A 27,011-nucleotide genomic window follows, 5' to 3' on the forward strand; every position below is an offset into this window, starting at 1 on the left:
AAATGGATGCTCATGTTTTGCTGGATGTCTTTTTGCCCCTCCTCTGAATGCACTTTTGAATAAATAGTCTGTAAACACACAGTGCTCTTCACAATGACTGAGAAATTAGCTGTCTAAGAGACATGTGTTGTGAGATGAAAATTACTGGGCTTCCAATCCAGGTTTCCTCTTTATGAGATTTTCTGTTTGAGTCCTAGTTTGAAGGTAGCTGCTCATTTCATTGGATTGTACAGTCCTTTTTAAGAATTCTTGTAATTTAAAATTATGTTTCTAAGAGCTTTTGCTACTATTCTGCACCTTTTCTGCTCTCAGATGATGTTTTGAGTAGATTCTGAGATATTTATGCTGTTTAAATGCAAATATTCAAGACGTATGCTATAAAAATACTTTTCCATGTAATTTCATGTAGGAGAAAGTACAAACTTCTGTATCTTTCTTGACCTTTTGACTATTGGAAAAAGTATTTTAATGAGGAAGCTTGCAGTGTTTACTCTTGCCTGTGTGTATAGATGAATATCTGTACATCCCAACACTTTGTTCATGTATGTTTACCTATTTATTAGTAAGAAATATGGTCTCAGTGGTAGGGGAGCTATCACAACAGCAATGTGGAGGTACCAGCTCTATGACAACAGCTGAAACATTAACTTCTAATATTTGTATTCACAATTCTAAGCTGACAATTGGTTTATGAATTGGTTCTTTGCAAAAAAAAAAAACCCTTTATTTTCTGTGATTAAGTTGATATTTAAAAAAATATTGTATATGGCTTTGTAGCAATGCTTAGAAAGCAATATCAGCTGCAACTTTTTCCACTTAAAAGTTACCTTAGAGCCTACATTTAGTGAATTTTAGAGAAGTTTTGGTGAATTTCCTTTTGAGGGGCAAATACTGACTATAAATCATAGCAGCTTTATGTATAAAATGCAACAAAAAGTGAGAAAGATTTCAGGATGGCATGAATTCTAGCATGTAGCATCTGTATCCAGGCCTGCTTCTCCAAGTGAAATTACTTGAAATATTTGTATTGGAAATCAGTTTGGAAGGACTTTTGTTTGTTTTTATTAAAATTTTAGAATGAGTGACACCTGACACTCAAGATAATTTCCTGATGCTAATGATTTGAAAATCTGGATCTTTGATTTGAGGGTCTTTGTAGTTCTCCAGAGAGGGAAAAAAAAAGGCTCAATAAAATGTGTGTTTCAATTTGTATAAACAACAATAGCATATTGGGAATAGGAGTTTTCTCCTTTTATAATCCATCCTTTAAATGAAGTTACATCACTCTGGTAGGAAGGATGAAAACCTGAACAACTTAGAAACATTTACTATTTTTCATATAACATTTCATACAATATTTTCACCATAAGTCTCTCTAAGTACCTATTCCTGAATATGATCTACTGTTTCTACACAGAAACAACCTTGTTAATTTAAATTCCTGGAGAACTGTGTAAGTGGAGACCAGGAAGGTTAGTTTTGTGGCTTCAGAAGCGTTGTACTTCTTCGTGGGAGTTACAGCATGTGCTGTGCTTTGGAGTTTCTGCCAAAAGACTCCTGCATTCATCTCTCATGCAGATCCACATTCTATCAGTGTGACCATGAAGACTCTGCAGAAGTCTAGTGTAATATCTGAATGAAATTGCTTTCTATTGGCTGGCATCATCATTTTTGCAAAATTACAATATTTTTAAAGAAACAATTTCTTACTCATATTGCTGTTGTCTCTAAGGTTTTCACAGATTTACTCCTGTTTCAACAGAGTTACTAAAATGAAAACCAGGAGATCTTGATGATGGTGTGAAAATTGGAGCAGTTAAGAGTGATGAAAGAGATCTGTTTGCCAACAAAATGATGATCAAAAATGGGAGGGTTTGACAGGGAAGGTTTTTACCTTACTAATGAAATGCCTAAGACAACATAACACCAAATGTTGGAGTCTTGATCCGTGAGTAAATGAAAAATGGTTTAGCTGTACTCTGCTCAACTAAACTTGGGAAATGGAGCTGCTTGGGCCATCCTGTTGCATTGCCTAAGATGGGAACTCTTCCAACGGAGAGCTGGCTGCAGGGGCAGCATGTTCCTGTTCAAGCTCACTGCTATTTCCAGCCCTTCTAAAATGTTGGGGGGGCTTATTAATTAAATCTGCCCAACAACAAAACTAGCTTTTTCCAAGGAGAAATGCTGTTTAAATTCTCTGCAGTTCCTTGTAGAACTAAATTATTACTAAATTATTATTTCCTGCACAGTTAATGTCTTAATCCATATATTCATTCACTTTATTTTGTTGAGCAATGCTCATTTTAAACTCTGCCTTATTCTCAGGTGCTATTTTTTACTGTTTGTCACTAACTGAAATTTTCTCCAAGACAGAGGTTATACCAACTTGCTATTTGGCTAGCTCTGACTGTTCACAAGATGTCAAGAGGGAAGCAATAACACGTCAGTATTAATTAGGTGTACTTTACAGAATTCTTTTGAACAAATGCAGTGTCCTTTCTTCTTTTTAAGGTTTGTATAGTGCACTCAGAAAAAACAGCATGAACTTGTGTTCTAAAGCTTTGAAATGCTTTGGTTTGTTTTCTGTATTTCAAATAATTTTTTTTCTTACACCTAATGAAATTTAAAATTTTCTTTGATTATCTAATTTTTAAAAGATGATTTACACTTCAGTGTCATATACCTATGGTTATCACCTGCCTGATTTTGGCCAGAATGGATTTATTTATGCAACTTTCTCCATTCTCCCTACCCTTTATCACCACCTCCAGATTTCTGCATTATTGCTGCCTTCCTGCTTTTCTCATTGTTTTCCTCCACTGCAAAAAAAAAGGAACAAATATTCTTTTATCTTCTGCAGTCAGAGTGCTGTTGTGGAAAGTAGCCCTACTGCTGACGTCTGGAAACTCCTGAAACAGACCATCATTCAGTAATGCCTGAAATGGCAGTGAATATTTCAATCCATTGTCCAGGAAACAAATCTGTGTATTCTCTCTCAGGCTGAAAATTTCCTACTTAAATCTAGCATTGAGGTGAAATATGTGTCCAGCATATGTATGCTGCTATAATCCCAGGAGACTGTAGTATTTCCTGAATATCAAAAAAAACCACAAAAAACCATAGCACTTGCCAGTTAATTTTATTAATAATTTAGGTTCTAAGAGCAGAAAACTAAAACAGGAAGGGAGAAATTACATAAACAATTTGCTCATGTAGAAATTAGTTTTCAAAAAGCAATATCTTAGGGAGTTACATTTCCTACTTCACACTGTTAGATACCCGTTAGTTTCCTATAATTATGCATAGCTAAACCAGATCTCATAAGGCTTAGATTAACCATGCGTGCTTTAACTCCAAGTTATAAATACAGTTATTTATTTCTTACTGTGCTATACTGACTTCTTATATTATTTTTCAACCCAAAGACAGTGCCAGAAGGAAGTCTGGTATGTATGGGTTGTGTGTGCTTGTGAGCCTGTCACAGATGTTGAGTTGACTGAAAGAAAGGAAAAACAGAGAATACTTTAAAACATGAATTTAGAACCTGTTTGAAGGGGTCATGGGAGTTAAGGAAGAGAAACACAGTCATCCAATTAACTTTTTTCTTTCAGTAATTCAGTATTCTCATGTGGAAAACATTCAGTAATTCATTTGATTTTCATCCTCAGGCCCTGCAAAGTAATATTGTTGGTTTGGGCCTCACAGGTTTGTCCTAAGGACGTTGTGCTGGTTCTCATGGGTGGTTTGGGTTGTAGGTGGTTACTACTGAGCTAAATGCTGATGCCAAATCTCAGTGCTCCTTTGACTCACTCTCTAAGTGCATCCTTATGCACAGGGTGCTTGATGAAGAATGGAGAAATGTAGGTCACTATTTTGTTAGATTTGTGTATAAAATGTTGTGGGTTTGCCCTTCAGAAACTTCAAAATCATTTCACAAAAAGTAGAGAAAGCAGAATACATGTTTGGCCAAAAACTCACTGCTCCTTATAGAGTGCATTTCACTGTGATTTGACCACATCTAAACATCTAAATATTTCAAGTGATTGCATTCAGTACCCTGAGAAAACAATGGTCATTCTGCTTGCATTTTGGGGTGGAAACCGTTGAATTCAAGGACCATTTCAATACATTTTAAATACGTCATCTGCTGTGAGGCACTCACAGGCTATATTCTCTTCTGTCATGAAAATATTATTTCCCCTTTTAGCCTTACAAGAGAAAACCATCAGTGCTTGGTGCAGCAAAAAATTGCATAAAATCAACTTGCATGTTCATTAGTGCTTGAAGTATATTACAGTGGAAATCGAGGTGAAAAATTAGGGAAGTGTTTTTCCCTGTTTGTTTCGAAGTTACTTTATTTTATTTTTTAATTGAGATCAAATACAGCAATTAACTACTTCATACTGACTTGGAGAAAGATTAGTAGAATTTCTTAAGTTCTAAATGCTGTATCTGAATTTCACAGTACTCTTTTAACACAGATCTATATATGTTCAGTATTTGACAACAATAACTGCTACAAATCTGAGTTTAAACTAGAACCTAGTTTCCCTTTTGGAAACAGAAAGTGACTGTAGGAATTTGCAGCACTAATTTTGTTTATAGCTTGAAGCACTGAACTCCCATTTACTCAGCCAGGACTGTGTTGATGCCCTGAGAACTGTTGTTCTGTAAGTGGAATTATGGGGCTGATGCTATTACAGGTCCTGCTTCATAACTGGAGTAAATACAGAGTATTCCATAACATCGAATACTCTGTATTTACTCCAAATGGCTTAAAGCAGCTGTGACAGGAGCAGATCTTTCTACAAGAAAATACCTCCATTCTTGGATGCTTTTCACCCAAAGAGTGAGCTCTCTAAGGCTCTTCAGCTCTTTGGTGCTGTCCTCAGCTGTCAGCCGTTCCAAGAGGAACTCTGCAGCTTGCTTAAATGGATGTTTGGTTTAGACAATCTGAGGAGCAGAAGATGCAAAAGGCAATCTGATTTTGTGCAACATGCACAGTGGTTGCATTGAAAGGAACTGGACTCATATGGGGCAACTAAGCTGTTGAGGTGTGCTATTTATTGATAATCTAGTAGCAATGGTTAAGGCAGCTTTCTAAATACAGAGAGAAACTCTTTCAAATAGAAATGTCAGGAAAGTTAATTTAAAAAAAAACACCCTGAAACACTTATAGGCTCAGAAAGCTAGGCTTGTTTGTTTGGCTTTTTTTAACTTTGGGGGTTGGTTGGGTTTTTTTTGTGGTTTTTTTTTTTTTTTTTTTATTGTAGGGTTTTTTTAGCAGAAGGATTTTTGCCTGCAATCTTAGCTTTAAATTTCTGTTTTCATGTTATCTGTGTGATAGATTTTTCCACAGTTTATCTATTCAGGCACAGCTTGCCAGAAACCATTTTATCACTTCTGTTTGTTCCCATTTTAAAAAGTGGAAAATTAATTAGTGGCAGATGCTGGCAGAAGGAAGGGATGCTTTGGCTAGAGTTACTGCTCTTTATTTGGCAGGTCACGAATCATTCCACTGTTTTTATTGTATTGTGTGGAACTGATAAAATTTCACCCACCAGATAATTCATGACAATTTGCTGCTGAAGCAGGTCAGTCTGCAATGTGCAGTATTACTCCAAAGTTCCTTCTCTTTGGAAGATTTTAAGAATCTTTGTTTTCAGTTTTTGAAATACAAGTAGTGGTCATCGCAAGCTTTGATTCACATTTTATAGGATAAAATCTTTGAATTCGGTTCTGTTATCAAAACTGAGCTATTATTAATTGACTTCATATACAGCAACTATGAATCAAATATTATAATTTGGGAAGTAGCAACCAAGTATAGTTTCAAGTTAAGGAAAAAATCCAAGGATCATGATGGCCCAGTCCGGAGCAAGGCTTTGGTTTTCTAGACATCATAACAAAGCACATGAGCTTGGATTCTTTGCCCTTCACTGTTTCAGGTAATTGACAGGAACAGGAGCATGATGAGATAGCATTTGTGCGATGGTGACAGTATTTTAGGTGCACATGGAAGATGCATCCACTTGCCAAGAGTTTGTGGGGGTCTCACATCTTTGGAGATACTCAGAATCTGACAGCCCTTGGCAACCACTGTAGGTAACTCTATTTCAAGTTTGGCTGTACAGAATCTTAAGTTCCCTTCCTACTTCTATCATCCTGTGATTCTAGGAATGCAAGCAAGGCAAGCTTTTTAGACAGAGGTAATGATTTGTGTTAGGAAACATGATGGGAACACTTTGTGGACAAAGTCTTGTAACATTTTCATGTTATGCAAGACTTCTTGTATTTTTACCAATGGTAAAAATCTATACAGCACAAATTTTGCTCCTCTCTTGTTTCCGTGGTACATTACCCATAGCAATCATAGAAGGAAGGTGCAAGAGATTAATATACCTCTCTCAACTGAGGTCACTCATCTTAACTATATGCATATAAAATATGCACATGTATATATATCTGTACATACATTCTGTCCTACAAATCAGCCTTAATATTTTGGATACATCTTATTGTCGTTGCATTCAGAATTGTCAATAGCAAAACAGTGCAATTGAAAAGCCTCAGTTGGGACCTCCAGAAATTAGGTTTTTGGGCTTCTGTCTCTCTCAATGTTTTTCTTAAAGGTTCAAGTATATCTTAATGATCTGCATTGAGGCTCCTATAGACAGATACGTGTCTAATATTATTTAAAGAAAACAAAATATTTATTGCTCTTTAGCATTTTTACATGGGAAGCATCTCTTTTGTAGTACCAAGTAGAGATGATCAAGAGCCAGCAAAATTGTAAAAGCAGCATAAAAAAATTTTCTTTTTTCGGGCTTTTTTTTTTTTTTTGGTGGGTTTTAGAAAGGGTAATTCCTGTTAAAAATCTTTCCAGAGTCTTTCCAGCTTCTTATGCCTTGTACCCTCTGAAGGGCTGGCTACATTAAAGTCATTGACAGATGGGTTTTGTTGACATCCCTTTTCCTCTCTGCCTTTTTTTCTGGGTAACTGGCTGCCTAAAATAGAATGCAAAACATACAGATTTATACTAATAAAAAAACATTAACAAGGATGACTAATTTAACATAAGGAAAATGTCAGTAGTCTTAGTAATTCAGGAAATGGCCAGGAGGCCTAGTGTCAGTGAAGTGCTAATAGTTGTTCTTGATATTTAGGTTCTCCTTATTTTCAAAAAATGAACAAAAAGGAAAAGAGAGAAGGCATGGAAAAAATTGAAAATGTGTGCTCTTCCCTGCTATCCTCTGTAGTCTCTTACATCCCTTTTCATAGATGCTTGCTGGTGCTTTTTTGCATGGATCTCAAAAGTTCTATTTTTGTTTTGCTCTGTGTAATTGCCTTTCAATATGAGAATTGCTTTGCAAAACACTTTTTAAATTAGGTCATTCTGCTGAAGTATGCACTGAGCTAATTATGATTATTTTGCTTCCCTGGGCAAATTTGTGCTCATTGAATTTATTAAAGTATAGCTGGGGCTGAGAACTTACACAGCGATAAAAGCTATGTAGCACCTGGTATGCTTTGCTTGTAGGTAACATCTGGCATCTAATCACTTATAATTGAATTTCATATAATTAATAAAGAAATATTGCTAAGGATTAGGATGGGGGGGTGTAAATATAAAGAATGTGAAAAAGGCTTTGAGAGAGTAGCCATCCTCATCTTTAAATGAACCAGAGATATTTTATTTTCCTTCTCCTGAGAAAGGCTCTGTTGTAGAATTCTGTAGGTGAGAACTCTAACTACAGGACATTTGAAGCCTGCAATCATCTACACATGTTGTCTCTCTCTTTTTTTTTTTCTTATCTTTTCTTGTGCTGCATACCTTTGTGAATTGGTGAAATATAATTAAGTGCTACCATCAACAGCAATCTGAAAGACATAAACCATTCCATTGTCTTAGTTGAGGTGGTGAGTAAATGAGTGTCAGAAACTTGTAGCACCATGCCAGGTGTCTGAGCCCTGACTCTTTCTCAGTCTCTCTTAGAATAACCTATTATTATAAACTGGTGCAGCAGTTATCAGTGCATGTATTTTGCTATAAATCTCGTGCAGTTTTCAGTGCATTTCTATGCACTGGTTAAATGATATTTTGCTTTTTGCTTTGTATTTGTCACAGGGGAGCTTTAGTTGCTTTGGCAGAAGCTATTTCCTGAGAAGCCAGACTGCTCTTGAGAGGACCAGAAATTACCTAATCAATTATAATTCCTTTTTTCTGACTAGGAACTATAAACAACTTGTTCTTGAAAATTGTGCTTTATCTTATCCTTATCAAGCAAAAAGTAGCTTACCTTCATGCACAACTAGAAATCTGGAATCAACTGTCCCCCAGGAAATAATTTTAATCCTCATTTTTGCAGGGTTATGTCAAGCAGCTGTATTCCCCAGATAAGTTGTCTTCTCTGGTTCAGAGTTTTTTCTGCAAATCCCCAGTCTGGAGCAGTCTTATGTCTCTTTCTCCCTCTTCAGCTCATCTCATTTTAAATTTTATTTGAACACCTCTTTTCCATTTGCTGAAGCTTAGCTTCTCTGCTAGCCAGTTTTATACTTAAGCAGTAATTCCCCTGCTCATGAGTCTACTGTTTAAAGATGAGTTGCACCTTGCACTTTGGAAGAATTCAACCAACTTACTATGTGTGAGTAGCATAATATATTTTGTCCAAGATTACATTTCTTTTAAAATAGACTGTGTTTTCTGGTAGCAAACTTGGGTTAGATGGTGTGATGGGCTATATTTTATGTCAAGTTATTTGTTTAATCTAGATGAACAAATTATTAAAGAGAAAGCAGTTGTTTTGAGGAGCTTTAATTTGTGGGAAAATCTGAAGTGGGTTTTGTGCATCTCTAAAAACTGTGTTTATTTTGAAGGTGTGATGGTTATTTTTCCATTTTTATTCCTATTAGAGTATATGCTCTTCAACAAGTAGCAACAAATGGCATGAAGAAAATTATGTGGTGATACTATTCAGAAATCTGCCATCTCTTGATTTCTCAGTAGGGGAGAGGAGATATGCTCTCTGGCCACTTTGTGTATTTCCTCTCACTGGAAAAGGCCTGACTGCAGATTTAGAGTTGTTAATGCTTTTAATGCTACTTCTAATATGGTAAACAACCTAGTTAAGCTGAGATGGGTGGAAAAATACATCATGAATGAGATTAAGTAATGATAAACTTGAAAACAGAAAGCTGTTTTCAGCTTTCATCACTTTTTCAGTCAGCAGTACAGTGTTGATCTGCACCTTTTAAATTTTGATAGTAATATGTGTGGACTTTATAGAGAGCCAGGAGGTAAGGGCTCTTTAGTTTCACCAGTTAATCATGACTCTAGTCTGTATGTTTTGTTAAAACACTAGCTTTACAAAAAACTCTTGGCAAAAAAAATGCCATTAGTTATAGTTAGTATATTTTCAGGCATGAACATTTAAGTATCTGGGGAAATTTGGAAGAATAAAAAGTAACTGGCTAAGCTGAGCATTTGCAAGTGTTATGGCAACTAAGAGTTGGTATGTCAGAGAGTAAGACAATAACTCCAATCTTTTTTACTCTCTTTCTAAATAAAAAAAATTAGATATTTTAAAAAGGTTATAGTATTTTTTTCATAATAATTTTGAGTGCTCAATATGTTAACTTTCAGATATGTTTGGCCCTGAACATGTATTCCCAGTAAGAAATGGGGAAACTGAAGGTGCTGTAGGTGCTGTGACATACCTGGCTTTAAATACAGTACAAACCTCCTGATTTCTCATTCTGAACATCACATTCATGGGACTCACATTTAATTCCTGTGATTATTGTTTCCAGTGCCTTTGCCATGTGAAGAAAATAATTTTCCCCATAGGCATCTCCAATGTCAATCTGGTATCAGTATTCCCACTGCCTGCTGAAAGGAGCCTGTGGAGTTTCTTTTGTGGGTTTTGACTTGCAAATGACTGGCAGACTATTAGGAGGACTTTCCCTTATGATATTTAAATTTAGTACTCTCACTGATGGACCTCCTATTAAAATGTAGATTATTAAATCAGTTCTATCACTGAAAATTGATCATCAGTGAAAATTATATATTTGATAGTTCTTGCCTTTGCCTGCAGTTAAAGTGAAGGGATCTGTGGCAGCTCCTTGATAGCCATTCAGCTCAGCTGTGTAAAAAGTCCTTGTGTGTATCATTCACTTTCAATACTCTTAAATAATATATCACTTCACTTACCTACATCTCTCCCCCAGTTCTCTCCTTTATGGAAGATTTGTCAGTGTTAGATTTGCTCAATGAATATATTATTTCCCAAGTCATTGCAGCTGAGATGCTTGGTGCAGGAGATGGCTGGATAGCGGACTGGTTCAGAACTACCTGAGGCATTAGAACATTGTTTCTGAGATTACTTTTGCTCTGGTTTTGAGAGCTCGGTTAAACATTGCACTGTTTTTTAGTAACATACTTTTATAGGCGATAAAGGTAAACTACTTCTATAAATCTTTGTGTCTTATCTTACATTTTTACTTGGTAGTAAGATAAAGTTCAAGAAAAGTTAACTTCAAACCAGAACTAAATATCAAGTATATGGATATAGAAATCTAAAGGAAAAAGGATTGCTGCTTTTATGCAATTGCTTTTTATTATACACTGAGTGGTTAGTTTTTCTTAGGTGTTCTGTTCTGGTCTATGCTTTGGTGCATCTTCTCTCATTCTAAATGAGAATCATACCTGGGTTTGAAGAAAAACTAATTAAGTCTTAATTAAGTCTTAATCCTGTTTTATGTCCTTGGGGAAATTGAAGACTATTATAGTTCCTAACTTGAATTGGTGAGCACAAATGTAACTCTGGAATGCTTATTTGTGTGTAACCAGAGTCAGTTTTCTCTGTTATGTTGTTTGTGTGCTTATGTAATTACCATTATATGCAATAAATACCATTTTGAGTAAGACTTCTCAGGCCAGCTTTTCTCTGAAGAGAGATAAAACCCTCTGGGGAAGATCAGTTTGGTAAGAAATGGCAAACCATAACTGTGCTCCTGTTCTGTGATTAGTGGGAGGTAAGCAAAAGAGAGCTGCTTAATACCTTGAAGTGTGTCACAATGGTTGTGAGTATATTCTACTGCCCAGATGTTGAGGTTGAATGTAGTTTTGTATTAAGATGCACTTATTGGAGTCTTGGGAAATTGAGAAAAATTTCTGCATCACACATTACAGTTTCTCTCTGCTAATCTCTGATGTGTAGTTTATATATATGTGCCTTTTTCACTCTAATCTCAGAAATCCTGTGTTGTGGTAGATGCTGGTGTGATGCTTCAAGGAAGCTGGCTTTCAAGAAATAACCCTTAAATTAGATTTGAAGTTGATGTTAGGAGCAGCTTTTCTTTCTTAAGAGCTGGTATAGAAATGAAGAAAAAAACAATATTAGAAAAACACAGAGTTAAAATGGAGTGCTCATATTCAAGAGCCACGTATCTATACAGAAAGCATTTGACCTGGAAGAAATCTTCAGTCTTTCAGCGCTGCTCAGCTGAACAAAGCAAAGCAATTCATTAGCAAAGCACTTACTTAGCAGAAATATGAAAACATGTACATTGTGCACGCTGTTGAAAGCTAAACCCTGCAAGGAAAAATGCTGCCCAAAACCACTTGAGCTTTAGTTGGCCCATTAGGATGCAGATATTTGATTCTTTTTATTTTTTCTTTCTAAATACTTTGATGAAAAATCACAAAGTTTTAAAATGCTTTCCTGTTCTTCCAGGAACTAAACTTTGTGAGTGAACTTACAAATGCTTCTTTTGTTGATGTATCTGAAATTAACATGCGAGTTCCATTTTTTTTTCTAATTAATTAGTTCTAATTAATTAGTCTTTAATTAGTGATGCTGGTGAAATGATTTGTTGCAGCTCAGTGGGTTCAGTCTTTCTCAGTCACTACTAATACACTGTTTACATCTCACACATTACTACTTAAGGATATTGGTCTTACTACTTAAGACCAATGTCCTTAGGAAATCAGGCATACAAAATCATTCTTTAGCACTTTTGTTTCATCTGGACAGAGCAAGGAATGATAAAAAAAAAAAGCATGTGCAAATATTACAAAAATAAAGGGCAGGAGGAAAGACTACCAAGACTTTTTCATTATTTCAGATTTTTATTAGGTATGAGCAAACGGACAAGAGTGTTAGTAAATTCTCTGCTGCAGCAAAGTAAGACACAGTCATTAGAAACCCAAGCCAGGCTTCACTGCAGTCAGTGCTGTTAAAAGTTGATGGTTTAAAATTATTCCAGAACATAGCAGAATGTATTGTGCTACATTAGCTTAGTTAGCTGTATTCCGGCATTGCATAATATGTTTAGGTGAAAGAGTGAATTATGTGTGATGTAAAGACCTTATCTGTAGAGGGTTATAGAAATAACAAAAAGATCATGTGGATTCAACATTTCTTCTGTACAATATGCCGTGTGAAAATGATTTCAAAGCTCTAAATCTACGTGGACGAAGATGGTGTTAGGTAGCACTTTGGAAGAATGTTTGCCATCTAAGAATATTTGCCATCCATCAGAAGTGATCTGACCTACTAAAAGAATGGATTTTGCCCTGGCTTCTGAATTAAAATGTCCCTGATGGTAAGTGGGTTTTGCTACCTTAAAATAAGTATTTTAAAATAAAGACACAGTTTTAAAAGTACATACTCTCATTTAAAAACAAAACAACCTTATTTTCTAAATGGGTGCAAGTAACAAATTAAGGCAGATATTGTCATGTGTTTACAAATGTTCAAAAGATGAGCAGGTGAACCTCTGTCAGCTGCAAAGTCATTTCAATTTCCATTTTTCCATGGTCCTTGTTACAGTTTGTCCTGACAGCTGACAAAAGCTTCTTTGGGATTCTGTCTGGATTTTAATTTATGACCATTTGAGAAAGTGATAGCCACACTAGTGTTGGAACAGATGGCTTTGTGAGGGTCATGGACCCAAAGATTTAGCAGAGGGCTATGAAATGCAATGACACAAAGGCAGTCGGTGATGATGCTTTGTTATATTAACTGAATGCCTAGCCACAAGTTGGTAGGTTACAGTTGCCAGAAATAACTGGTTCTGATATAAGTATGAAATGCTGTCAGAGCTATTAAAGTAATTGACATGTCAAACTTCATTTCCTTTAAAATTGTGATATGATAGTACGAGCAGCTGGTGATCTCTGGAAAATAAATGAGGTAGCTTTAGTTTGGCCATCCAAACTCACCTCATTTGCTGCAGAATCAAAGTCTAAGCTTCGAAACTTTAGGGATGTGTTAGTAGTAGGTGTGGTCTATCTGCCCTGTGGATTACATTTTATTTAATATAAGATTTATATCTGAATGTTTTTGTGAAGATAAATCCATTGCTTAACACAATAACTGGTAGGAAATGTTTGTATCTCACCTCAGACTCAGCAGCTCACTTAAATTCCAGAATTCCCACCTTCCCCACCAAACCCATGCTGTGTAGTTCTTATGCCATGAAAATCCCTTCCTTGAAAAGTGGAAGCTGCTACTCTGCATTTCAGCTCTTTACTCAGAGAGCACTAACTTCCCAGTTTGCTTACTCTCATCAAATCCTAGCTTTGTGGGGGAGTGCCTTTTCTGTCACTCTTGTTCTTCCTGCCAACTCTGCTCCAGTGAACTAGAAAAGTGACTCAAATGGACAAGGCTCTTACACTTGGGGAAGCAGGGCTCCAGTTTATTCCAGCTGCCTATCAGCTGAGAATATTAAACCAAAGGAGAGGACTAAAGAAGAAACTGCATTTGGAATTACATTTTCTCTGCAGATTCCAACCTTGTGCACTAATTTATTATACAGTCTGAAAAATGTATTTCAAGAGCCATAAACCAACCACAGAATATGATTTAACATGCAGTGTCAATCAGAACAGTGATGGATATCCACTTACAAAAATCCATAACTGCAAGTCATATTTTGTCTCAGTCTTCAACAGGAATGTGATATTCATCATGGATGGCAAAGGTAAAATTAGCAGTTGAAATGAAAGTATGGAAATGATGGCAAGAACTTGCTTGGAAGTGGAAGAGTACGGAGGAGTTGACCAGAATTCTGGAAGAACTAGTGGATGAAATAACTGAGGCTTCACTGAATATTACTGGATTTGTTAACAGAAAATTTTAGAATAGTTTATGCAGTACCTCTACTCAGTGAGAAGAGTTGCATGACCAAGGCAAAGTTTGACTAAAAGTGAGACTTGGGCACTCTTCAGTGAAAGAAATAAAATAATTTTCAGAAATGCAAGAGCAAGATTGAGTATGGAAATGACTGGGGAGGACAAAGAGCTGGGGTAGTACTTGATCAGAGATGCATCTCAATTGTTCATGAGTTGGCCGGCACAACATGAGACATCATCTCTTCTCCATTATCAGCATCATGATCTTGTCAAGAGTGCAGTTTCACCTTTAGTTTTGTAAGCCTACAGATTCTCCTTCCCTTGTGGAATGGTGGTGTTTGTGCTCCACTGGTTGCTTTATGTACCCAGAACAGAGGCTGCCATGCCCAGTGGAACCAGCTGGGGCTGGTCAGCAGGGAAAATAAAGCCTCAGTGTGCACTAAGGCAGAGGTTTCCCTTTGGTTCCTCCCAGGCTGGGGCTGGGATTCTCTTGTGATCCTGAGTGATGTGGCTGGATGGCAAACCCAGTGTGTGGTTTGGTCAGTGCAGAGGTGACTGCACGGCACTGTGGCACTGGAAATGTCTGCAGCACTTTCTGGGAGGAGTAGGAAACTTTAATAATAATGTATGATCCTTGTAAACATGGGAGGAATATGCATGATCCAAATAAGGCTAAGTGGCATTGGCATGGGAGCAAATGAAAACAAACTAGCTAGGGAAAAATTTCTGGAGATCATATGAAGAGGATTCCTAGCTAAAAAATGTGGAGCAAGAAATCTTGGTGTAAGGTTATCCGTAACAACAGGAGATAGAATTGAGTGACCTAAGAGGACTCTTCTGATCTGATGTTGATTAAATGGAAAATACCTTACTTTTGCAAGTTTTAGATAAAAAATTAACAATTAATCCACAAAAAAGTGTTGAGAGAAAATGTGATAGGCTTATATGGAATTTAATTATAAAACTTAGGTGATGCTTCAGTTACAGTAATGTGTTTGCTTCCACATCAGTACTAGCAAAAGCTGACTTGTTGAGGTACATTGATGTTATTCTTAGCTCTTTAATAATATTTCCCCAAAATACTTCTGTTTGGCTTCTCTCTTTAGTTGTAGAAAAAAGCTCAGAAGCTTTTTTCTGTAGATTTTTCAGTATGTTCAACTTCCAATTTTGTGCAGGGTAAGTGAATATATAGGGAAGCATTTGTTTGATTTTTCTGGAAGTGCTAGAAGCCCTTTCTTAGCCAATGGTTAGGCTCTGGCTCTTCTGACCTGTGCCTGATGGTGCACAGATGGGACGGTGTGGGCCCTCCTTTCACACTGAAAATAGCTGTCCCTTAAAGGAGACTCTGCTGGCAGCTGTCCTGGCAGACTGGCAGGTTAGCAGCTACCTACAGCTTCTGCCTTGCCTCTCAGAGAGGGGTGCATTCCCTCCCCTGCTGGGAGGGTTGTGCACACTGCCATGAGGATGCCCTTGCAGAGTGTGCTCAGCCCGAGCAGCAGATGGCACTTCACATCTGCTTTGTGGGGGAGGAAGTGGTCTGTTTCCTGGGGATGCTATAAACATATATATTTATTAATGCTGTATTAAAAATAACCTCTTTTTCTTAGAGGTTACTGCAGTGCCAGTGTAGTAAGTGCTGCTGTGGTGTCATAACACTTTTGAAACAGTGATATTAGTCATAGTTATAACATATGTATGTACATATTTTTATATGCAGAATTCTCTTTGGCTAAGGGGAAAAGGAATAAAAAAATGAATGATGTGCTTTAATCTGAGAATTTCTGTTTTATTTTAGTAATGAAAAGATTGGTCATCTTTTATCTAATAGCGCAGTTCTGACTTTGAATATTTAATACAGCATTTTTCAGAATATTTGAGAGAAATGGACATGCATAAATGCAAAAAGGTACTTCAGAAGAATATTATTCTCTTCTGATTCCTTTTCCATAGTCTCAAAAGTTCAGACAAGTAAGTGCTAGTTTCTGTAGTACTGATGGACTACAAGTGCTGGCTTTCAGTACAGTGGCAATCTGGTGAAAGATCTCCAAAGCTCAATTTGGACTCTGACAGTTCTATTAATTATAAATTTTACTCACAGAGCCTAGTACTTGATCTGCAACTCTGCTTTTCTTTGATGCACAAACTATTCCCCTGACTTCAGATTGATTTCTTCATTAAAACATTTGATCAATTTTTCTAATTATTATTTTCAGAAGCCACATACAATGCAGTGTGTTCAATGTGGTTGTATAGAACTGTCATTAATGAAAATCAGCTTCTTAAAAAGTCACTGCTTGCTGTTTCTAATTATTTATTCTTTAATTCTATCTCTAATTGACTAAAGGACAGAAAAAACCATTAATTTCTTCACATTATAATAGTTTTGCATGGAACACAAGCTTTCAAAACCAGGAACCTTCAGGAGTTCCAAACTAGTTTTAGCAGTTGAGTAAGGACCCTGAATTCCTGGTATCCTCATTTCTTGTGAAAAATCCAGCTTTTGCTCAAAGAATTGAATATTGACTCAGTGGGGTGACTTTGAGGCTCATCACTTCAAAAAACTCGGTCTGTTTATCCTATTTGGCAGTCGTATAATTTTTGGAGGATTTGGAGGTTTTTTTCCTCCTTTGTATATTGAAACTTCTGTGTTACTCCTAGGTTTTAAATAACATAAATACAGTTTGCTATGCTTCTGACCCTTTGACTCAATACTGGAAAAATAATGGCACCAATAACAAACAGTGCTTTGGAGTCTCTGTATGGAGCACAAGTGGTAAACTTGGCCTTGCTTTGAACCCAGGCAGTGTTGAAATACAGCTACAGATGAGACTGATAACGTGGCAGGATTTCTGTAGGGAGCTCTCTGGGATGTGTTGGTATCTATGAGCTGTCTACATAGGGGAAGAGGTGGGGTATGAATCACGAAAGACAAGAACATACCAAAATACAGAAATGGCTATGGGCCCATTTCATAAACAGCACTGTGTGAAGCTGTGATCTCCTGCATCCCTTTTCATCACAGTGCATCACAGTATTTGGTACATCTGGGAAACCCTCATTTCTGGTTTGGGGGAAAGCTGAGAAGACAATGATGTGGTTTCAGTGCTGGGAGGGGGGAAGGGAAGATGCAGTGGTGCCAAATGGAGGGAGGTGATCCAGAGACCTACACACACTTCAGTGCCACCTCATGGTGTCACACCTGGGACAAAATGTAAAACATTTGCACCAGGTGACAAATACTCCAAATTTAGGACTGGCCATAATCTGAGGCTAAGGCTATGGTTAATTATTCCCTGATGCCAGTGGTGATGCAGTACTTGCCACAGCTGTAGCCATCTGACTTCTGAAGGGAGAACCATTGTGGGCTTACTATGATGGTAGCCACAGCGTATTAAATAAGGCCCTCAGTGTAATTTTCAGATGGAGGTAAAAAGTTAAATGAGCTCTGAGTCACTAGCTGCTTCATTTTATCATAAGGTGTTTTATTGTTTCCAGTGTGCTTGCTATAGTCAAATTAGTTCTTGCAGTGTAGCCTGGTAGTCATGCTATTTTTTAAAAGCTGATAGGACATTCACATAAGGGGTAAATCACAATTACAGCAGATTATTGCAGGAATATGTTGTCTTAGTAGGAAAAGAAGTCCCCCCAGGGGCTTCCCTCTCAGTGGATGACTGCAATCAGCAGGTTTTTAAAAACAGCCTTCAGTGTTGAACCTTCCTGCATTCTGGGCTGTGAGCAGTAGGGAACTAAAAGGCAATCACATCCTTGTGGGAAGGGGTCAGTCATTTCCAAGGGAGCTACAAGCACAGAGATGCACTCCCAACCACATGGGTTCGTTATTTCATGCTGGTGATGAGAAGTTCAGTGAGTAACAAAGCCAAAGTTGTTGTTTTAAAAATCTGTTGCCAAGCAGTAGGTTTTCTCCTAGCAACAAGTGTTTTGCAGCAGGGAAAGCAATTGGATACCTTAGAGGGTATGTTAGCACTGGGGGAAGGGCAGAGAAATAACAAACTGGGGCTCCAGGGGGGCCACAGAGCGCGCAGAGGGTGGGGTGGGACAGAGAGGGACATGAGGCACAGGTGATGATCTGGGATAGGCTCTGACCAAAAGGGTTGGCTCAAGGCTCAGGTTTGTTCATCAGCTGCTTTGTTTGGTTTAGTGAGTGATCAAATGTAGTATTATTAGCTGGTTGTTCTCATTTAAAAAAGAAAATCCATACTGAGCTGCTAGGAAGTTTTATCTAGACCATATTTGAAGAAATATGCTTTTTATTTTTCAAAAGAATTTGCCTTGTTAGAGAAAATAAGATAAGTAGTTTTTATTCTGCATTTTGGAAGACAAGTTATATATATAATGTGTTATCTATATAATATACATGTTGCAGTTTCTTTTCTAGTTTAAAAAAACGGTATTATCACCTTTACTTGTAAAGTAAGTGTAGTGTTGCCAATCCAGTTGGTTTTAAAGCTTATAATGTGGTCACCACCCTTCAAAATCTCTGCATTAAAATGCAACCTGTGTCTGCAGATACAGAGCTATGTTTATTCATCATTCTTCTGATGGAATGGTTTATTTCTAACTGATGTACTGTGTCACAATCTCTTCGTACTTGCAGAAAATAATTATGCACAATGACTCAACATGCATGTGCCTTTGAAAGGAGTTTATAAATGATTTCTTATGCAAAGTCATACTTTGACTAGATGGACATGTTTCAGCACAAAGTCATCAGCTAAAATGAAAATAGGCAAGCACAGTATATAAATAATGTTCTGTTTCACTCTGTGTAAGTGTAAAATATTGATAATTTAAATACATTTAAAATGCGTATTTTTATCGCAGGGATTGGAAAGCATCAGCTGTAGAATTTTACTTGTTTTTCCATATATCGTGGCAAATTCTTCTCATTTTGTCTCACTAACACTTCTGTTTCATTATTATAGCATAACACTGTCAAGTCTCTGGTAAACCTTCAAGTTTGATAGATTTGTTTAAAAATAGCAGCCACCTTAACACTTGCAAAATAGGCTGAAAAAGCAGCATGTAACAAGGGGCAGTTTTTTGATGCTAAAATTACACTGCATATGGATTTGCAATGCATACATTGCACATTAAGTTTTGTAACTATTTATGGTCATAATCCCTGATTTTTAAGTTTTTAGATAGGAAGGGGATGTTTCTAGCATGTCCTTCTGATATCTCACAGCTTAAAGTTGATTGTCTCTTAGGCTGGGACCCACTTTAAAACAGTAAGATAGTGAACAGGGATATTATTGTGAAGTTGGATGTAGTGAGTTCTTTAAATCTTTTGTAGCTTTTAAAAATCATTGTTTTCCACATCTGAATAGCTCTGTCTGCTTATACATGATCAGCTGTTAGCTTATTGGGCTTCAGCAAATCATCAGCAAAACAGGCCACTGTTCTTCTGTCTCCCTGCCCTTATCGTTAAAAGCAAAATCAGTCAACTTTTTATTTTCATATGCTTATAATGTTTTCTTATAGGTATTGTTTTTACAAGGCAAACTTTTAGATCTGAGGGCTATTTTTTAGCTAAATAAAATTTGTATCATACAAGTATAGGAAGCTTTTTAGCAAACAAGTCATGTAACAGATCTGCCAGGAATAAATTAGTATGAATATCATATCTGGTACTACTCAAATCTCCATAGTTGAGACTTCTGTAGGTCAACAGACTGCATTTCTTAACCATGGTGAGAATCTCTGGCACTTTTTTGTGTGTTAAATCAGCCACATTTCTTGTTCTGTCCATTTCTCCCATTTCCCAGGTCTCTTCTCTGCCTCCCTGAAAAAGGCAAGAGTGCAAATGAACACACGGTCCTTTTTCTCACTTTTAAATAAATTTCTTTGCATTTGAGAACATGTCCCACTTCTAGTCTATATTTTTCTCAGAGAAAATGAAAATATTCCTCTTGATATCAAGTAAATAAAGGTAAAAATCTCAAGTGGTGCTTCTGTTGAGGCTGAGAGCAGTTTATTTTCAGGCACAGTGGAGAAGTAGTCAGACAGCTGAAGCTTAAGGAAATCTCCTGCTCTCTTGAGGCAGACTTTTTGGTTATGCTGAAGAAACCACAGTGATTTTTGTGTTACCTTTCTACCCCTTTATTTATCAATTAATGCAAATATAGTTTAGCACTTTATGATAAAGCTCTGGGTTGATGAGACATATGATGGGCAATAACTGTGACTGTAATTTTTTCAATGTCAGTTCCATGGAAAATAAAAAATTTACGTTTGCTTCTTGTTTGCCTAGAAGCAAATAAAAAAGTCGCCTTAGTAGACTGCGGTACATGGCTGGTGTTAATAGTTCTTTTAATAGCTGTTTTTCAAAATGAAAAATTAGTTATTTACAGAATTTTAGTCCTATGTTTATTTGTCTAGATATGTGTTTTGCATTGACTGTTTGTTAATCATTATGACAGGTTAATTTGCAAAGAGAGAAAGCCCTTCTGCAGAAAACAGATACCTTAGTAGTGAAGAATACACTACATGCTTATTTAAGCAATTATGACTTTATAGAATTGCTTATTACATGATGTTGTTTGGGTTCTGAATCATGATATTTTATTAATAAAAAATAGTGCATTTTCTAACTGGAAATTTTATTTCAAGACTGTAATGCTCCACTTGAAAATCCAAATTAATCTGAATGTTTTCCTTTTAAAAGATGCTTACATTTGTCTAATGAACAAACAGACCCTGTTTGACTGAGCATTTTAAAAAACAGTCCTTGAAGAGATGTTTGGGTGAAATAAGCAAAGAATAGCAGTTTTGTATGTGGGGCAATGTAAAATGAAGTGTAAATGCAATGGCAGAGGGAGGAAACACATGTAAAATCATTGCCCAGCAAGAGGGAGACTTTGTGACTCCAGACTGGGTGAGGAAAGAATTGTCAAGATCTTGAAAATAACCTGTGGCAAAAGTTGGAAGCCCTTTCCTCCCCATTTTGATCAATTCCTAGAGGGTTTTGTTCTGTTAGGACGTGAAGTTTGCATAGAACCTGTCTGTGGTGACAGCAGCACCTCCCTGTTGGGGCAGCACGCAGTTTCATAGTGTTGCTGTTTTGGAAAGCCCCTTTGGCGAGGCCCTGGAGGCTCTCAGAATTGCAAAGTCCCTTTTACCCCCAGCTCTGGCTGGGCACTGTAAAGGGCTGTTGACCTTTCCTTGGGCAGAGAGCATCTGAACTCCACAGATCTTTGAGTACTGTTGATTATTCAAAGTGACTGGTATAAATATCAGCGGACTGCACTGGTTTCATTGGTTGTGATGATGGCTTAAAAAAGTCTCTTTGTTTCTTCAGAGATTCTCTTCACTTTCTGCCTGTGCCATTTCTCATTAGAGTTCTCTCTTGGAGTCTTTTGAGTTACAAAATCCACCCCTGCAATGTAGAACTGGCTAAAACAAAAATAAGGTTCGCATAGAGAGTTTACAACATACAGACATCCTAACCATAGAGAAAGTGAAAGCCTTAACACACTTAGGGGAGATCAGTGATTTGACAGGAAAAAAAATCAACCTCAAAGGAACCCCCAAATTCTCAGCAAACCAAACATGGAGTAAAGTAGTAAGCAACATTTGTACTGAGCTGCAAAATGAAGAGGTTTGCACACATTAGAGGCTTTTATAACTGTGTTAGAAGCAAATGTCATACATTTATTGTTCTTTCATGTGAAAGAGATGCAGTAGCAGGAAAGATCCTGCTTTCTCCTGCAGATGCCAACAGTTGTCTTAAACACCTCTGTCAAGTACTGCAGCATTCTAAAATTTACAAACAACAAATAGGTTGCCTTAGGAACTTACTGGTTTTATTATATTTTGTTGACTGGATCTTCTTATTTGCACAAATAATTATATAGCACTTTTTAAAATTGATTCAGGTTCCAGAATCCCTCTCATATTTTGTCTTTTTAAAGATTTATAGAGAGGATATACAGAAAAGGCATTCTGCTTAGGTTTTAAGGTAACATGCCAAGTCTAAAGGTGTGAACCATATGTCACTTAAGTACCCCTCTGTGTTTCTGCAGAACTGATGTGTTTTTCAGGCCCATCTTCAGCCATAAAGCAAAAGACTTAACATTATTCTGCAAATAAATGTTGTCTGTACATCTGCTCTTAAATAGGTGAAGGCCCGAACTGGTAGCTTTGAGATTTCCAGTTAGAAGGTAGAGGAATATACACAGTGAAGGACTGTGTATATTTAAATAATAAATAATATATAATATAATTTAAATAATATAATTTAAATAATATATAATATAATTTAAATAATAATATAAATAATTAATAATAATATAAATTTGATAATTTCTGGAAAATCTTAGAGGAGTTTTGGTTTGGGAAGGGGGTTAGTTGGGTGGGTTTTGTTGTTGTTGTTGGTTTTAGTGGATCAGGTTTTTTCCTGAAGAGTTAATGCAGAAAGTAATTGTATGCTGACAACTGGTAAACTGAAGTTAGCTTTCTTGGATGAGTGTTGGTGTGAGGTCACCAAAGGATATTGCTGTGTGCTAGACATGCCTGCTCCTTCTGCCTGTGGTGTGTAATGCTTAATAGAACACAGTCAGACAAGGACTGCGAACAATTTGAAATGTTCTGTGCCTCAGAATTGTAATGAAGTCCTCTGGGAAGGGGATTTACAAACTGGACACTTAACAGTGCATGACATTTGACCATCATTCTGAGAGAGTTCATGAATCAGAGGGTGTTTTGCGTTCTTTCTCTAGATCACTTATTTGAGTTCAGCCCACAACTACAGTGATCAAATGTCACTATCCTTTCAATGCTCTGCATGAAACAAGTCTAATTTTCTGTTGGCTCTTGGGAAGCAAAGCTTGTTGTCCCAGGGCTACCACCTGAGCAGGAGCCTTCATCCCATCCCAGGCTGAGGCACCAGTGAAAGGCTGACTTTCAGGAGCTGTGTCCTCAAAACATGAGGGGACAGCCTGCAACCTCATTGCCCGTGCAAGAGCGGTTCCTTCACTACTGCTAAATGCTAATTTCAGCACTAATGCTTTTATTCTTAGGAAAGTGTAAAAGCAGGTAAACTGCCAGTATTTGCTCTAGTTCCATCACCTGGAAAATCTCAGCTATCCTTTTTGCCATACACATTAGGGCAGATGTGATGTAATATGTGTCTCGTCCTACGAACAGGCTTATATCTGCAAAATTTGTTTTTTTCTTTGGTCTGGAAAAGAACAGTTTATATCCTTAGCAGGCAGGGAAAATGGCCTGGCATATTTAAGAAAAAAAGGTATTAGCAATATTCAAATAATTCACATGTTTAATTGGTATAAAATGTACATATCTGCACACCAAAAAAGCAAGGCTTATGAAAATTTTCTTATCTTGACAAATAACACTTAAATTTTATTAAGGTTAGGTACATTGCAGCAACACTAGCTTTGTGTGTTCCATCTTCTTTCTTCATTGTTTGTAGTTTCACATCTGATACCTACCAGTCACTGCCAATCACTTCACTGCAGGGGAAAAAAGCTCTGACCCTGAGAGTTATCCAGGTTTTTTATTGGAAGTACTGTTCACTTGCTCTGAAAATGCTGACTCAATTGACAGCTCAGAAAAGCCCTCTAGCACCTTTATGTGAAAACATCTGCAAGCTGATAGAAATTAGCCTGCATTGCATTTATTTATTCACTTGCCAATACTGTACAGCACTCTTTATGTTCTACAGAGCAGGGTGTGCTCAGTTGTTCTGTAGGATGGAGTTAACAGTCTTCCCAAGCTGAAACTCAGCCAGGTGGGCACAATTCCAGAAATGTATGGTGGATAATTCAGGGGCTGCATAGAATGTCAGTACTTTCTAATCAGCAGTGCTTAGGTTAATAAGGATTTGAGGGACAGATGTACACAGAGATAAAAGAAATTGTGGTCCAAGGAGTGGGGGCTGGGAGGGCAGAAGGCACAAGGCCTCTGTAAGCATGTAATTGGGACACCTCTCTGCAAAGCAAAGATTTGTGCTCCATATGTGTTTTGCAATACAGAATCACAATGTGAAAATGCATAATATTGTTAGGATTATTATAATCCCAAAGTAAAGCTCTCTTACTGGGTCATTCCATGACTTTTCTGGCACAGTAACATAGCTGAATGGGAGGGATGGAGATTTCCATGGCCTCATTCACCCATATCCTAGTGGCTTTGGACATGCCCTGGATTGTGTAGTGTTGAATTGGATCCCATCTCACAGAGGAAGATAGAGGATCTGTAACAAGTGTGCTCATGAGGAGGTTCTGTGCCTGCTGGTCCTTTGTGCATCACTGGGGCAATATCAGTCCCTGCTCCTGTTGCACAGGTTAAACCGAGTACAGTGGTTGTTGCCCATTGAGCTGAACTCAGTCTTGCTACAGCCATTTCTGAGTGCTGCTGTGCTGTGTAGGTCTCAGGTGTTATAGGGCATGAGCTGGGTGCTGAGATGCACAGGGAGGGTGTGAAAACTTCAGGGCACACACCTTAGGACTTCAGATAACAGGAGCTTGCACAAAAGCCCAGGTACTTCCTGCTTCTTGGCAAATCGGTGGAGTTTTTGTAATTTAGTCTTTGTTTCTTGTCCAAAGCCACTTGACTTTGTTGGTGTGGAGTAGCTTGCTCCAGTCCTGCATCAGGTAATTTCTTTTCTTAAATTTAAAAAATAAATAAAAATTACATAGTCTAACACTTTGAGCCCAAGTGCTGCCTACCCTTATTTCACTGCCGTGACCTTGTTTGAGCTTCAGGAAAGCCCTCCTGGCCATTCTCAACCATTTCCCCTTTGTTTTCTTGCAGGCTCTGATCCTTCACCAGCTTGGGCGCTACAGCTTGGCAGAGAAGATTCTCAGAGATGCTGTGCAGGTGAACTCCACAGCCCACGAGGTGTGGAACAGCCTGGGAGAGGTGCTGCAGGCCCAGGGCAATGACGATGCCGCCACCGAATGCTTCCTGACGGCACTGGAGCTCGAGGCCAGCAGCCCTGTGGTCCCTTTCACCATCATCCCCAGGGTCCTGTGAGAGGGCCTCTCCATCAACAGATTTTTGGTCTTGACTTCTGGGTGAGCAAACCCACTGTGTGAGACTGCCTGGTAAATGGTTAGTTGGAGAAACTTGAGAGCTACAGGTAACAAACTCCACTCTTTTGTGGGAAAGTGGCCAAAGCAGGGAGGTGCCACCATATGTTGATGTCAGGCTGAGAGGACAGAGTGGTGAGCCAGAGCCAAATCACTCTTATTGCCTGCAGTTTTGCCCTGGTAGTTTTAAAACATCGTTATATTGTTCATGGATGATGTGCCATATTTTGTTAGTGAAACTTGAGTGTTACATAAAATTATAATGGAATCAACTACCAATTGTAGAATAAGTTAAGATTCAGTGGCAGAGCAGACTATTTTTAACAAGGCTGTTAATAAAACTGTTCTCTTCCTGCCTCTCAACCTCTTTTGGCCCAAAGTCAAAATGTGAATTTTCTGTTTCCATCTCTATTTTAGTCCAGGCCAGAAAATCAGTTGAGTTCTTGTTTTTAGTTGTTAATAACTGTGATGTGTGGCTAACTGTTATCTAGAGCAAAGGCTGAGTACAAGAATATTTATATTTTACCAATGTATGCCTGTTACAAAAAAAATATATTAGTTATTTAAGTTTAACTTTTTTATGTGAATTCAGAGTTTATTTATCAATGGAAATATGTAAAAAGAAGCCTCAAATGGAATATTTACCGACATTCCTTATACATGAACCCAGACTTGGCTTAATGGGAAGATTATGTTAATAATAAAATGATTTTTAAATGGAACCTTTCCTGTGTCTTGGTTAAGAATCTGGGAGAAATAGATGACTTGTGAATGCATTTTTATGAGGTGGCTGGCTGGCCTTGAAGATGAACAACACCAAAATGAAATATTCTGAGGCCAGTCTAGAGAAAAGAAGCTGCTATACTCTTTGCCAATGGTACTGTTATCTTAGATTTCAGCTTTCCTTAAATCTTCACAATTCCTTTTTTATTCCTTCCACTCCAGCTCTTGATGAAGCCAGATTACACTGCCTCTACATAATACATGGACATGTACATACACCTTGGTAGTGCTTGGGAAAAGCGTGTTAAATATTTATACAATATTCTTTGGGGTTTTTTACTGTCCTCATAGTTCTTTCTCAACAGCTCCTGCCCTTCGTGTCCCTTGAAAGAAAAGTTGGCTGGTTTAGTAGACAGATACTTGCCAGAGATTCTCGGGGAGGTGTGAGAAGAGTCATTGCTGCAGTGACTGTTCAGGGTGCACGAGCTGGGGTAGCAGTGTCCTCTCATTTACAGCGTTGGGCACATTTGGAGCCTGGGAAGAATTCCAGGTTCCCCATTAGACTGGGTGCTCCTTGATACTTGGCTGATTTGTCATAAGAAGTGGTTTTAAAGTGCTTAGCACAGGATAAGAGATGATTCAGGAAAACAACAGCAAATGTTGTTCTTTGTCCCTCACCAGAGCTTATTCACTTCAAACACATGGAGCATCCTTGCTGTGGCAGTGTGGGTTCCCAGTGAGCATCTTCAAATGGCAGAAGACTTAAACCTGGGGAGCTCTTCAGTTTCCCCCTGGCATTTCAAATGCCTCTTAGGCTGAGGCTACTTTGAAATTGTATCTGCTTGGTATTTGGACCATATGTTCTCTGTAAAATGGACCGAAATCCTGTAATAGGTGGTGTTTTCAAATCTATTTTAAAGGCAGTAGAAATTGTGTCATCTTGCTCACTGCGAAAAACATCAGTTTTGTTTTCCCATTTAAAGTCCCTGTTTGGCATTTTTTCTTCCTACTGTCCTTGGCTTTCTTTTTCTCTTTTCTATTTGCCAACTGTTCTCTTTTCTAGTCCCAGTTTGTAA

At 37.6% G+C, this 27,011-nt stretch overlaps 1 protein-coding gene across 2 annotated transcripts in view; it reads left to right on the forward strand.

Moving 5' to 3' along the window:
- TTC7B (tetratricopeptide repeat domain 7B) overlaps positions 1 to 25,934 on the forward strand; it is a 117,706-nt gene extending 91,772 nt beyond the window's left edge. For both annotated transcript variants that reach the window (XM_064714576.1, XM_064714577.1), the window contains one exon: positions 24,935 to 25,934. In XM_064714576.1, coding sequence (XP_064570646.1) covers positions 24,935 to 25,156 — 222 coding nt within the window. In that variant the 3' untranslated portion in view covers positions 25,157 to 25,934. The remainder of the gene's footprint in view (positions 1 to 24,934) is intronic.
- Positions 25,935 to 27,011: the final 1,077 nt, after the last annotated feature.

This window comes from Zonotrichia leucophrys, chromosome 5, assembly GCF_028769735.1.
Source record: "Zonotrichia leucophrys gambelii isolate GWCS_2022_RI chromosome 5, RI_Zleu_2.0, whole genome shotgun sequence".
Classification (NCBI taxonomy): Eukaryota; Metazoa; Chordata; class Aves; order Passeriformes; family Passerellidae; genus Zonotrichia; species Zonotrichia leucophrys.